Below are 14,710 nucleotides of genomic sequence, written 5' to 3'. Positions count from 1 at the left end.
CAATCGTCTGCTTAATTGATTAACAGCTGTGGGGACAGGAGGATCTTTTGGGAGATAACATGAAGTGGGTGGAGCAGGCTGGGAGGAGACATGTAACCCCAGGGCTAACTCAGGAGCAGTGTGATAGACTTGGCAGGAGCACCTGGCTCTCTTCTGAGGGCAGGATTTTCTCTGCCAGGATTCAGCAGAGTCTCATGACCTCCCATCTTCCATTATCAGCTTGTGTGGAACAAGCAGAGATCAAAAAGAAACCGAGTTTGAGCAAGAGAGTGACAGTAATTAACAGGGGCAACATCTCCAGCAGCCAGACAGGCCCAAGGACACGCTGTGTCCTCCAGACTGACTCAGGGAGGGCAGAGAAACAGCAACCACGTGTGTCAGCTTTGCAGCCAAACACCCCCAGCAAAATCCTCTAAAAAGAGGGGGAATGCACTTGATCCCTCCTCCTGGATGCTGCTGGGATCAGTCAGCAGCTCCCACCAGCCAGGCACTTCCCAGCTATTGGAACACAGCTGCCCACGCTGGGCTGGGAATCCGTGAGCTCCGTCCCTACGAGCTGCCAGGCGTTTTTGTAAGCAAAGGTCAGTTGTCTGAGTGCTTTTCCCTGCCAAGTGAGGGAGGATGGTTCCTGAGGTAAGTCAAGAGATCACTGTAATTCATTTTGAAGGTCTGGCTTTGCCTTGCTCAGTGAAGTCCCAAAGCAGACCATGGTCATCCATACAAAAACCTTTAAGAGAGAAAAAGTAATTCTAACTGGGTGAGAAAAAGAACTTGCTTCTTCTCCCTTCTTCCTCTGTGCTGCATAAAAAAAATATATCAAGCAGAGGCATCTTGTTCCTGATGGCAAGACTGTCCTGCTGGACAAAAGAGCATCATAACCATTGGCATTTCCTACACACCAGCTACCAAAGGAAACTGTCTGTGGAAAGTGCCTTTGGGAACCAGACAGCACACACCAGAGCTGGGATGGCTGCTGGAGTCTGGAACAGCAGCCAAAGGGAACTTCAGCCTTCCCAGAACTGATAATCTCCAAAAAGTTCTCTCTCCCCACAACAAGAGATCCCTTGATTTAGTGGATGGCTTTGCCAAAAGCCACGTTGTGCCTTCTCTGCCACAGGCTTCAAGAACCGGCCTCTTCCTCATCCTCCCTTCCAGCGCTTGCTGTGTCCCCTGGCATCAAGATCAAACAAACACCTGAGTTTCACTGGCACAATGTCTTCTCCTCAGGTCCTGGAGCATTTCCTCTGCTGTGAGCCAAGAACTCCTGCTGTATTTTATGTGGATGCAGGGAAGGAGGCTCTTATACACAGTAAGATGAGGGAAGAACATTAAATATTTCTTAACACTTTGAAAAGGATATTTTGGAACTTCCTAAAGCCAATACTGGGGCACTCTGAAGTGAGTGCTAAATTACTCAGTTTAAATCCAAATGACTCAGAGGTTCATCCCCCCCCCCCCCCACCAGCGCTGCTGGAATGATTTAACAGCTGTAACAGCAGAGGTTACTCAGATTTAGAAAAAAACTCCTTAAGAAGATAATGAAGAGGTATCCTTCAGAAGTCCTAAATTTTCACTCCATGGAAGCAGCATTCCCACCACAGACACAGGTCTTTTGGACCCCTTCCTGCAGGCACATGGGAACATTTGCTCCAGCTCTCCTCTGTCAGAGCCCAATAAAGCAACCAGACCACCTTGCATCCTTGCCTTCCACTTGGCCAAAAGCTTGTCAACACCCTCATCCATCAAACCCCTGCGTAAGCAGGTCCAATTAACCAGCACGGCCTCGGGCTTTCATTTTCAGAATGAAAAAAGGCTGAGCTGCAGCCCATCAGCTCCTGGGAAAAAAAATCAAATGGAGTTGAGGATATTTAATTTTAAGCCATTTGAATTTCTACCCTCACTCAGTGTGACTGGTAGGGATGGGGCAGGTTTCATGCTGAAGCCGTTAGGGATGTGACCCCGCACTCCTCTGCTCAGAGGAAGCCAAATGCTTCCTAGACAGTGAAATCACAGCCTGAGGGAGCAGGGCTGTCCCACTGTCAGCAAGATGCTGGTCTCAGACAGCCACATCTCTCAGCTGACAGTCAGTTTTCCGCAGGAGGGTTGAGCAAACCACGGAGGAGGAACATCCCTGTCCCTGGGCAGCATCCCAGCCCCAGGCACAGGCTGGCAGGGGGTACAGCACCACCACCTCCCTGCCTGCGTCAGCAGAGGGATGGTCAATCCTGCCTGTTTCATCCCTAAACACCTCTTAGGTACTTCAAAGATATTTAAAGCAAGCAAACAAACAAAAACAAACAGGCTGGAAAACATAAAAGCAGGTTTTCTTCTCCCCCTGTTTGATTGATCCGAGGGTTCAAAGATTCCTGTGAAGAGGCAAACCCAAAACTGCATCGAGGATGCAAAGCCCCACAATCAAAGCCCAACAGAGCTGATCACTGCTGAGGAAGGAGTGGGATTTCATGCCCACCTGGGCTCAGCTGCCACTGCAGAACACAACGCATCTCCCTCTTGCAGGGGTGAGAGCACCCAGCATGGAGCCTCCTGAGCACCAAACCAGCAGAGCAGCCTCGTGCAGAAGATGAGCAGAGGGTGGGGGAAGTCAGGCCAAGTCCTTCCCTGCCCTCAGAGCTCTTGGGTACAGCGGGGCAGAGGTATTTGTGTACTGCAAACAGCACAGAAACTGTGCCAGGAGCCAGCTCACAGCGCTCTGAAAGCATCCACATGCACACGCCTCCTGGAACACCTGCATCCCTCCCCACCTACACCCAGCTGCCAGGAGAGGTGTTGCTTGGTGTCTCCTGACACTGCTGCTGCCAGCAGAGATGATGGCTGAGGCTGACGTGCTGCTGAAAGCAAAAGAAAAGCAGCCCAGAGTGAGTTTTCACTTTGGAGAGGCACCAGGGCTGGCCTGGGCTCCTCCCTGCCTTCTGCCAGCACCTGCAGCCCTGGGGGGGGTGGGTGATCCCTGTTCCTGTGCTCCTCTCCCAGCTGGCAGGATGTCCTGGCTGGTGCCAGCACACAAAGGGGAGAGGTGGCACTGGGGAAGTGAAAAAGGCAATGCTGCAACATGCACCAGAGATTTACCCACCCAGGGCCAGCCCAGCAGGCACTGCCTCCAGGCTGGGACTGGGAAGGGCTCAGCTCAGTGCTCCCGATCCCCTGCGACCCACAGAGCCCTGGGCACAGCTGAGCTACAGCCTCAGCCCAGCCCAAGTGACCTGGAAAAGGGCAGCCAGGGAGGGGGACATCAGGGCTATCCTGGGAATAGGGCTGGCTGTTTGCACCCCAGGACATCTCCCAGCACTGCTTCTTGTCCTGGTTGCCTTCACCCTACCAAACAACTCCCCTGGGGCCACAGCAAGGCTCTTCACTTCTCTCCCGAAGACAAAGCCAACCACTACTCAATTCTTAACTTGCAGTGTGTGAAAGAGGACAAGACCATTTTTCAGGGCCACATTTTTGGTTGTTTGCAGAAACAAACCCAACCTCTGTTTATTTACTTCATGGTTCAGCTACTCTCCAGCTTCCTTCAGTTTGTTGCTTTAAGCTCTCTGTGTTTGCGTTTCTCAACAAGGTCGTTGCTTTCACAAGACTTCTGCAGCACTGCCCCACTCCCCTGGCCTCCAGCTTTGTCTTCTGACGTCCAAATACGCTCAGAATATTAATTAAAATCACAAAGTGTTCAGCAAGAGGAGCCAAAACAACAGAAGAAAACATCAGACACTCCTTCCACCCCCAGGCCCCCCGTGAAGGGCAATGCCCAAGACCCAGAAGCAGATGTAACCTGGGAAGGACATCACAGTGATAGTCTGGCTCAGGGTTTCTCAGCCTTTACTCTACCTGCTTGATGAAATTAATGTGTTTTATAACAGGCCTGCCTTATCAGATGATTTTAGCATCCTTAGGAATATGCAGCACTTTTATAACCTTAAGCAGGGAAAAGAACCTGAAGGGGAAAAAAAAAATGTAAAGCTCTCCTGACCATGAGATTTGTCGACATCAAAAGGCACGGCTGGTTCAGAAGTCAACTTGAATCTCAACTCTCTCACCTGCTTCCTATTACAGGACCAGATGTTCCTCTTGCTGTAAATTGCTGCTATTAATAATATAAATAATTACGCTTTTCTAATCATTTAATAGGTGCACAGGAGGGTACCAAAATTTCTGGCAGGCATTAAATGCCTCTCCCCTTTCTTAAGAGCTCAGACACACTGGTGGCCTCTCATCCTCCACAGGATTTCAAAGTAAGAGAGCTGAAGCCAGGATAAAAGCTAAGAGAGCCAGGCTCCTCTCCACAGGCTGTGCTGCACACTCATCCTCTCTCCAAACCTCCATGTGACAGGGACAGCACTTTTCCCACCTGAGATATGTCTGTAAAAGCACCCAGTGCTTAGCCAGGTGTAGTTCCCACACTCCCTTCCTGTGGCAGGATGATGCTGCACAGCCCCAGTCCACAAACACAGGGGCAGCTGGTTTTCACCTCCCCAGCAGGTTCCCAGGACCCGGTGAGAGGAAGCCCTGCTCTGCCAGACCCCTCCTTCTCTCTCCCCTGCAAGCCCCAGTCATCTACTGCTTTTCCTCCCAAGAACACTTTGTCCTTCTGTTGACAAACGGCCTCAGCCTTGGGAATGTGAGCAGCAGCACCACAGATTAACGAGGTCACTGCAACCTCCAGAACTCTGCCTGCAGCTGCTCAGCCCCTTTCCCATCCTCCAGTGATCTTGCACAGACCTGCACGGCCCTGCCTCAGCCTGAGGAGAGGAACATCACTGCTGGCTCCAGATGTTAGCACAGCACATCTGGAGCACTGGAGCCACACGCTGGCTCTGCCTTGCCCTGCCTCACCCTCGGGGTTAAGCCCAGTGACTGACCAGGACAAACCCCAATGCTTCAGTGCCACCCACTCCCAATCTCCTGCTGGGAGATGTGGGTGGTGGGGCTGTGTCACCTCCCACATGGGGGACACTGCCACACACCAGGCTCAGCTCTTCCCATGAAGAGCTCTGCTCAGATCAAGACCCTCCTGACCCCCACAGTGCACTGTCCTCACACTGGGACACCAGGCCAGTCCACAGCAGGTGACATTCAAGCCCAGAGTCAGCGGGGAGTGTGTTAAGAGAGCAGAGACCCCCTTGCTCTATTTCTTCCAGCTAAGAAAAGGCTGTGCACTCCTGGCTGTGCAATACAGTCAGAGCTGCAGAGCCCCTCTCCCAGATGAACCTGGTTGGACCCTTTCCACCACAGCTCTTCCACACAACGTGCTCACAGCCCCACCCAAACATGTCTCAGCACCCAGTGCTCTCATGCCCACACGGTCCTTGGCACTGCCCTCCTCCTGCACCCCTCCACTCCCAGCCCAAGGGACCTGGCACCCTATCAGCCCAATTCCACCACCCTTCCCTCTGATCAACATCAAGGTTCATTTCCTGTTCCCCTTTCACAACCAAGTAATTTACCAAAAGGGAAGCCCCTAAGGAGATGTCAGGAATGAGAGGAAGGCTCCGGCTAATGTGTTTTCCAGGAGTTACAAGGATGAGCTGACGTGCAAAAGGAGGCTGGGGCAGCTGTTGTAGCCCCCACGGCCTTTGAGGCAACAGCTGAGCTCCAATGGGACATGGCAGGACACACACTGGCTCCCTCACCATGTTTGATTTCCCAGAAAAAGCTTCAGCACTGACGTGGCCAATGACACCTTAGAGATCGATATCGAGAGCAAACACGCACAGCCAGCCTTTCCCTCCCAGAGCCTCAGCCCAAGCATCACCCTCTCCACGTCAGCTCTACCACCAGGAAAGGGAACAGTCCACCTGGGAAAGTGTTGTCTGTGCTAACAAGGTCATATTTAATCAGCCGGCACCTCCCGGGATGCGGCCGGGGCCGTGTGAATTAACAATCCTGCCCGCAGCACAGAGCGGCCAGCTGGCAGTACCCGTGCCAGGCACCCACCAGGGTCTGCAGTGGGCACTTCCAGGACATTCCCTGAGCTGGGGACACACAGCAACAGAGGCAGAATGACCTAGTGTCCAGTGCCCTGAGCAAAGCTATTCTGTCTGCTGTGACCACATCTTGCCACTTCTTGTCTCCAGGTTCAGCATCACTGCAGGTGTCCCAAGGGTGAGATGTCACCCAGTGGACTGGTGCTCCCAACCTGCCTTCAGCCCCTACCCTAGGCTTCTTCTTGGGTGCTAATCAGAACAAGAGCAGCCAAAAATCCCTGCCAGTCACTTCTGAAAGGCTGTGGTATCAGTCAAATCAGTTAAAAGGGTCCTGCGGAGCTTTAAAAGATACAAAAGCCGATTTGTTGCATGGCACAGGGAATTTTATTCCCAATGCAGATTAATTCCATTAACTCATTCTATGCCCTTTTTTGGGGTGATCCTTCCCTGCCCTTGCAGGTTATGGAAAGCACAGAGCAAACACATCACAACCTCCTTTCCTTTGAAGGCACTTGTATTTCCTGCCTGCTCGCAAACACCTCTCCCTCCCCACACCACGTCCTTCCAGTGCCACCAAAAGCCCAGAAACTCACCTTGTGCTTCATAGCCAGCATAGTGATGAGCTGCACCCATGTCCTCATCCCCAGGGCCCAGGCCAAGGGCTGACCTGAGCTGGGCCATGTTCACCTGTGCTGTCAGCTCCCCGCTCCGGTCCCCGATCTGCAGTGGGAACACCAACAGGGCAGCTGGTTAAAGGCATGTGCTCCAAGCAAACAGCCCCCAGCAAGGGGTTTGCCAGTCCCATCTCAAAGCAGACACAGAACCAGCCAGAAGACAGCTTGAAGACACCCTGAGAAACCACACAGCCCAGCTTTCAGCCCCAAAGGAGCTCTCTGAAACTATTCCTCGGTGATAGTTTGGGACGGGATCTGTGTGTGCTGTGCTGCACCCTAAAACACAGTTCTGTGGAGTTCAGAGAGGGCTCAGCTCACCCACTGCCACAGAACTGAGCCACAGTTAAATCTGCATGTCTGGTCCATCCTGCAGCCACACATGGCTTGGCAGAGAGCCCCGGAAATCTCAGCCCCCTTCCTCAAGTATTTCCATGGTTACTGAGCACCAGACACTGCACTGCCATCAGCCACGTGAGCAGTGTCACACCAGGGCTCGGATGCTCCGAAAGCCCTTCTCTCCTGGCTCAGATCCATACAACTTTGAGTTGTTCCTAGTGATCTACCCACACAAGACTCCAAAAGTCTTCTGGAGTCCACATTTTACCCAAATTTCCACCTCTTGCTGGCCTGAGGCCAAGGAAGCTGATGGTACACGTTTGGGAAGAGCTCTGTCCAACTGCTCCTGCTGCTTAAACAGGGACACGACAGTGGGTCCTCCTCAAAGTTCAACTGAACGACAAAATGCTGGTGGCTGCACCTCACCAGAGAACACAGAGAGGTCACCCAAAAACAGCCTCTAATCTTCAGAGCAAGAGCAGCCTCTGTGACAGAGGAAGACCTTGGCTGTTCCCCTGGAGAGGCCCAATTCCCTGTTAAATGCCTGGCAACAGCTCTTTTGTGGCCCTGTGCGATAGACGGCAGCGGGAGCCGTCCTGGAACAAAATCATAAATCCCCACATTATTTATGACAAAGCCCCAAGCACCAGTAAAGGGAGGCAGATCAAAGGGCTTATCATCAGCCATAAATCCCCCTGCCAATTACAGGAGATTTGCTGTTGACATCATCTCCAGAGAAATTACTATGTCCTGGTTAGGTCTTACAGTCCTTGATGCTCTATTAAATGCTTCCCTGACTTCCACTCATTCCAGATCATCTCCAAAGCCCTATTAACAACCCAGGAACAGACTGGCAGGACAATGATCCTGAGCATGACCTACCACACAACACACCACAGCACAGCCCTGTTTTCTGCCCTCAGCTTCCCAGGAGCCTCCTGCCACACTTAGAGATGGCAAAGGTATCCCAGAGCAGTGTCTGAGAGCTGGGGCAAATTCCAAGGTTTTTAGATACACATCCTTTATTCCAGCTGTTTCAGAGGAATTTTGTCAGTAACCCCAATCATCCTGCAGCAGCTTCCAGTGTGGTTACCCTGAGCAGATTTCATTTGGATTCAAATGTCACTGTTAGATTTTCTTTTTTTGGGGGGGGAAAGGAAAAAGTGCTGGAGAAGTGAGTTACAAACATTGGTGTGAAAAGGTTTAATTTCACAAGGTTTCTCCTGAGCAAACTGCTGGTTGCAACAGCACAAGCAGCTCACTCATTTCCAAGACCAAGCTAAAACATCAGCTTTAACAGAACCACTGCTAGAAGCCAATGCAAGTTCTCCTCAAAGGGACTGTCTCTGCTCTGTAATGATGGAGGGGACTTTATCAGCCACCTGCCATGAGGAACTTACTCCTGACATGGCCTGTGGTCACAGCCAGCACCCTGGAATGAGAACCCACTCTGGTGGGTTTCCCCTCAAGCCCCAAAGGCCCCAGGACCAGCACTGCTTGTCCTCCCATTGCTCCTCAGCTGTATTTCACTCTGACAAGCCAAGTCCAGCTCCAGAGCTCAGCCCACACTGCCACAGTCTGAGCAGAACAGAGCTGGAAAAGTTAATCTGTCCTAAAATGTAAAGAGTCAAAAGAACAGTATTTCTTCTGTGTGTCTGATAAGTATAATTAAATCTTTAATTAGGCTGCTGTGTCAGCCCTACTCTGAGATTTCGCCAACCTAACAGACAGGCAGGAGAACACCCAGCTCACTCACATATGGTGATTTCAATTAGTGCTCCAAGAGGGCAATTTCTTCATCTGGGGAAGACTAAAGAGGCCATGGCCAATTTCCTCAGCACCCTGGAAGGAGCAAACAATGGAATTCTTGCCTTGTGCACTTCTGAGCCACCCAAAACCACGGTGTGTTCTTGCAGCAGGAAAGCTGCAGTGAGCTGGGTGAGCAGGTCTGTGAAAGCCACAGGAGCTGCACACATGACACCCCAAATGGTGTGGCAGTGGCTGCAGGCTGTGTGTGCCCAGTGACAGCATGGATTGCATTAGGACACTGCTGGAGTTCCCACCTGGCAGCTGGGACCCCCTGCCAGCTCCACTGAGAGGAAACAGCTCCCCAGGCACACACTCTGCTGCAGTGCAGAACACAGCACTCAGGAGCTGCCCTTGTGTTTTCCACGTGTTTAACTGGCCAGCAAATGCAGCCAGAACACATCTGGTTCATCTCAGTCAGAATGTCAGGAAAGGGGGGGACTTACTAACAGATGGGACACCAAGAGGTATCAGAGCTCCTTCACCTGGGTGCACAACACCTTGGCCAGCAGAGCAGACAACTGGTGCCCAGATCCTTTCTCACCCAGGAATATTGGTTAAGAGCAAAGCACAGCTAAGACATTTGCTGCAATTAAGGGGAAGACTGGGAGCCTCCCATCAAAAGAATGTTTTCCTGCCAAGCTCTGCAGTTCCTAAGGACACCACTGAAACAGCACGTAGAGAAGGACTTTCCAGAGCAGTCACAGTAGGAGAAGAACTACATTAATAGAACTTAGTGGCATAAAATAACCTTCCTCTCACCACAGGGGACTGGTTCCCTCTGATCTAAGCCAGCATCCCTTACCTCTTGGGAGATTTCAAGATGTTTCCTTGCAAAGTGCAAAGCCTGTTCATGGCTCCCCAGCGAGACGTAGGCATTTCCCAGACTCCAGCAGGCTCTTCCTTCTCCCACCCTGCAGAACAGGAAACTGTCAACCACAGAAACTCTGGGCAAAGCCCAGCAGCTCAGCAGCCCTTTCAGGGCCTTCCTGAGAGCGCTGACAGCCAGGCTTCTTGCTATGCTTTCATCTACACAACGGTTCTACAAAAGAAGATGAAGTGTGTTGTACATTTTAAACTCCTCTTCCTGAGGTCAGCAAGAGCTGGGGATGAACAGCAGCCTCAGAAACAGGTCTGTGCCCACAGTGACACAAAACTAAGCAGTGTAGCAAGGGCCCAGGATGGTTTGGCTTCACTGGTGAGCACCAGCCCAAGAGGGGAAGCCAGAGCTCCTGCCCAGCTTCCACCTCACACAACAAGGGCTCCTCTCCAGAGACACACAACGCATCAAGAGGGAACACAACATCCAGCCCTTTGGTTCAACAAGAGCCCAGAGCTGAACTAGTGAGAAGATGGCAAGGAGAGAACGCTGCAGGCAGGCAACAGCCTCAGCTGAGTCCCAGCCCTGCATCGCCCAGGGGGCACAACTGGAACTGCCCCAAAGCCAAGTGAACATTGACTGGTTTCCACAAGGTCTCCAGGGCACTGCTTCTTGTTTCCAGAAGCCCAGGAAAGCAGGTGGGTGTGAAACCTGCCCTGTGCAGCCCTGACCCCCAAGCCTGGGGACACCCTGGTGTCCCTGGAGGTCCAGCAGCTGTTTGCAGGAGCAGGCAGAGCCTCCTGCTCCCCAGAGCCTGCTGAGCTCTGCAACCGAGCAGATGTGGGGGGAGAAGAGATAAAAAAAGCACCTGGGGGCGCGGGGGGAGGTTCAGCATGACTGCAACTCCCTTTTCAGAGGTTTGGGCGGGTTGATCAGCATTTCAACGTTTTTCTTGTCACCCTGTTCAATACCTTCTGCTCATAGGGTGTGTTCCCAGAAACGCAGGAGCCCACAGGCCTGCACCCCCACACAGCATGATTCACCCTCGGGTGGGATTGTACCTTCTCTGAGCAGATACTGCCCGGGTGGTGGCACAGCTCTCCCATCCTGATGTCCCTGCTCCATCTAGTGGAGGACACCCAGCTTCCAAGAGAATTCAGCATAACGCTGAAAGTTACTTCAGCTGCAAGAAGGCTCAGGATCACAGAGTATCCAGCAAAAAGGAACCAACCCCTCGTAAAAGAATATAGTAATTTTTTTTTTTAAAAAACTAAGAGGCCAAGCCTCCAAATAAGGAGGGAAGAGGACGAGAAACAAAATACATCATCTCCACATCCTCTGTGGAACAGCATTTGTTTCTACGTGGAAGTTTCCAGCATTAACCCAGAGCAACAGGACCAAGTGGCACGTATTTAAGCACACAGTTTCTAAGGAAGACACAGTATTTGTGAACTTGAGGGAGCTTTAGAGGGGCCATTCTGGGGTAACAACACAGCAGTAGCCACGTGGCAAAGCACTGAACACAATGCATTCTCATGAAGTTCCTCTTGTTACAGATTTCAGCCCACACAGACACAGCATTAAGGGCACAACCTCCATGGCTGAATGATGTGATAAAGGTGTCAATCATGTCACGATTCTGACAGATGACTGGACCAAGGCTTGGGTTTTGAAAGATTTCTAATGACTTTCAAGAACACACATCACTGTTTAACCCCAGCAACAGAGAACAATAGGTCAGGGAAGGGTCAGTGCTCTGCACCCAGCAGAGACCCCCTTCCCTGAGGCACTTCTTACCTGTCTCCCAGCTCCTGTGCTATCACCAGGTGCTTTAGGTGGTACTCGATTGCTCTTTCATAGTCCTGAAGCAGCGTGCACGTGTTTCCAAGGCTGTAGCAAGCCTGGGCTTCTACTGCTTGGTCTTTGAGTTGTCTGGAGAGCTGGAGTGTTTTCCTGCAGGGCAGAGGTAGGAATGAAGAGACCTGGTCACTGCAAGGTGACAGAGAAGTCCCCCCTTTGGCACACACTGCACTGCTGAGCACCACACATGCCACTGGCCTCCAGATTCCTTGTCACAGCCCCCCTGAGCTTAGGAATTCACTGCAACAGGTCAAGATTCCCATGGGAAGAGGAACAGGTCAAGATTTCCCCGGTACTTACTTGTAGTACTCTGCGGAGATGTCGAACCTGCCGAGGAAGATGTGAGCGTTGCCCAGGTTGCTGTAGGCTCTGCGCTCGGCTGCCTTGTCCCCAAACTCCTTGGCAATGGCCAGGCGCTGCAGCAGAGACAGGGCAGTGGGCACAGGGGGCACTGACAGCTTTCTGTCCCTCACCAGCTCCTCTGGGACACCAACGTCTTGGTTTGCAAAGCTCCCACCCAGCCAGGCCGTGTTGCACCTGCCTGTCAGGGTTGGGTGCAGCAGGAAACCTCTCCCTCTTTTTTGCAATTCAGCATCAGGAAGGGCCTTTGGAAAAGTTCCATCCCCATGCTGTCCCCCAGAACTTAAAAACTCAGAGGAGTTGCGACAGGGCTGAGTTTCCAGGGGGCTGAGCACGTTCCACTGCCAGGAAACTGATACTCACTGAAACAGAAGTTAAACTGCATTTGAATTGGGGCAGGGACTGTGTCACCTCACCCCCCTGTAAAGCTTTACAGAAAGTTATTATGTTCTACAAGCAGCATTTATTCTTGATCAACAGCTCTTTCAGCAGCTTAATTAAATTCATGGCTTGCATTTATTAAAATCTAGACTGAGACAAATTAAGAGCAGAAAAAAAACCTTTCTAGACCCAGCTGCAATTTGCCCTTGGATACCTCCTTTGGTTTCCAAGCCAACAGCACCCTTCCCTCAAGCTGCTCATTAGGTGCTGATGGGGACTGGAGTAAGATTTGCTCAGTGTGAGTTACTACAACAGGGTTCACACAGGAGGGAGAAAAACTGCTGGGGGGAAACATCTCCCTGTGCTTGGTGGGATGTGGTGAGAAGTAAAGCTGCTCCCACAGCCCCTGAGCCCAGGAAGGCAGGCCAAGGTCTCCTACCTCCTTGTGGAAGGCTATGGCTTCACTGAAGTTGCCAAGTAAGTACTGGGTGTTGCCAAGGTTGCCGTAAGCACGGCCCTGAGCAGCTCTGTCCCCCAGCTCCTTCACCAGGGACAGGTTCCTCCTGAAAGACACCAGAGCAGAAGGTGCAGTGAGACACAGCCACTGCTCTGCAGGGGACACAGCGAGGAAACTTGCACAGAAAGAAAGGAGAGCCAGCCTGGAGAAGGTAATTCCCTCCCAACCACCTATGCTGGGTGCAGGAGAGTCTGGTGACCTGTGCCAGGGCAGCTCTGGGAGCTTGTGCCAAGGCAGGGGTGCAAGTCCCTGCTGCTCCCTCTCCTCAGGCAATTGGTGGCTGGTGCAGGAAGCACCTCAGTGCTCACACATTCAACCAGAAATGGCCCCTTCACTGCACAGGGTAGAACCAGGGGCACAGGAGGAAGGAGATCACCTGGAGCAGGACAGGGAGACACCTGGGGAGAGGGGCAGGATCCACAGTCCCATGGCAGAGCTCTTCTTTGGCATCCTCCCAGCACTTCTTTACCTTGTTTTTCCCCTTTTACACATACAGCACACAGAGAAGAGTAGAGCACTCACAGCTGGCACAGATTTACCCACTGGCTATGCTACATGCACCACTGCTTGGAAAAAGAATGGTGAGCTATTTATAGGCACTATCACATCCTCAGATATGAGGAGACGGATGTAAGCTCCTCTCTCTTCTTTTAAAAAGCCTACTTAAAAAACCTGCCTTATAAAAGCAAAGCTCTGAAGTACAAGGAGAAAAACATAAACCCAAAAGACTGGTGACAACCTTCCCGCGTGGGACATCACAGGGATCTTTGAAACTATTTAGGAAAAGGAAGGATGTTGCAAGCAAGATAAAGTACAGATCCTTGAGAAGGACAAGCAGGACTTCAAAGGGACTCTTCCCTTGGGTGACAGAGAGTGGCCCCAGTGATGAAGACACACAGGGATCCATCCTCCTGGAGGCCAGCAGAGAGCAGCAGGGGCTACAGGAGCCAACAGTTCAGCTTCCCAACACAGACTATTGAACTTCAGTGCATGATCATAATTCAAACCACAGTGAGTTTTGCCAAGGCAATGCCAGGATGAATTTTAGCTCCAATTTTATAGAAGGCTTGTAGTCCTTTCCTCAACTTCCTTGAGATTAATTTGCCATCATAACTTGGCATCTCAGGGGAATATTTCTAATTCATTTCAACATGCAAATTCTCATTCAGGGGCCCTGTTCCCTGCAGGAGAAAGGCCTGGCCAAGCTTGGATACTTACTCATAATATTCTGAAGCTTTCTGCAGTGTCTCCTTGACTTCCTGAGGGAGGGAGCCTGGGTCCTGGGCCATGTTCCATGATAAGTGCTTTCCCTTGGCATGGTAAACATTTCCTATATTATAGAGTGCTCTGGCTTCACCTACCTAAAAGGAGGAAGAACAGAGAACAGCAAGATATGACACTTCACATCCCAGTACAGACCTTTCCACTGCTGGGCAGGGATGGTCAAAGGCAGGAGCCCACATTTTCCTCTCCCCATCTTCACCCTCCTGGCAGCTGTTACTGCCAGCACCACGAGAGCAGTGCTGGCAGCCAGAAGGGAGAGCTTTACCCTCCACCTCCTTCCAAAGCCCACCTCCACCAGATCACATTTACTGACCAGCAGACAGATTACTTTTAAAGCCTGGAAATATTTCCTCTTGGATGCCACGAACCAATTACCTTGTCTCCCTGCTCCTGAGAAATGTCCAAGTGTCTCTGGCAACAAACCACAGCTTCATCAAACTGCCCGAGTATTTTCAGGGTATTCCCAAGGTTGCCACTTGCCTTGGCCTCTCCAATGCGGTCCCCAATGGTCCTACAAGGTGAGGGTGTTAAAGAGCTCACAGACTTTTATTCACCAGCTGCTGGAAGCAGAGTTCAAGCTGCAGCAAGTGCTGTGTGGTACCTGCACCACATCCAGGAGCTCCCAGCACACACCCTGACTGGAGACTTCATACAGGTCCCAAGTTCTGAAGACAGATCCTTGTTCCCTGTTTTGCTGCCTCAGGTGAGCTGCTCTAATGATTTCAGGTGTGCT

General features: G+C 51.5%; 1 protein-coding gene across 3 annotated transcripts in view; it reads right to left on the bottom strand.

The window, feature by feature from the left end:
* The window catches only part of GPSM1 (G protein signaling modulator 1), a 110,135-nt gene that overhangs the window by 31,770 nt on the left and 63,655 nt on the right, over positions 1 to 14,710 (bottom strand). For all 3 annotated transcript variants that reach the window (XM_027650253.1, XM_027650252.1, XM_027650251.1), the window contains exons 3-9: positions 14,353 to 14,488; positions 13,912 to 14,054; positions 12,616 to 12,739; positions 11,736 to 11,851; positions 11,373 to 11,528; positions 9,561 to 9,669; positions 6,533 to 6,659 (exon numbers count right to left, since the gene is read on the bottom strand). In XM_027650253.1, coding sequence (XP_027506054.1) covers positions 6,533 to 6,659; positions 9,561 to 9,669; positions 11,373 to 11,528; positions 11,736 to 11,851; positions 12,616 to 12,739; positions 13,912 to 14,054; positions 14,353 to 14,488 — 911 coding nt within the window. The remainder of the gene's footprint in view (positions 1 to 6,532; positions 6,660 to 9,560; positions 9,670 to 11,372; positions 11,529 to 11,735; positions 11,852 to 12,615; positions 12,740 to 13,911; positions 14,055 to 14,352; positions 14,489 to 14,710) is intronic.

This window comes from Corapipo altera, unplaced genomic scaffold, assembly GCF_003945725.1.
Source record: "Corapipo altera isolate COAL_440 unplaced genomic scaffold, ASM394572v1 268, whole genome shotgun sequence".
Taxonomy (NCBI): Eukaryota; Metazoa; Chordata; class Aves; order Passeriformes; family Pipridae; genus Corapipo; species Corapipo altera.
Note: the sequence above shows the minus strand (reverse complement) of the source record. Positions and strands in the feature narration are given on the sequence as shown.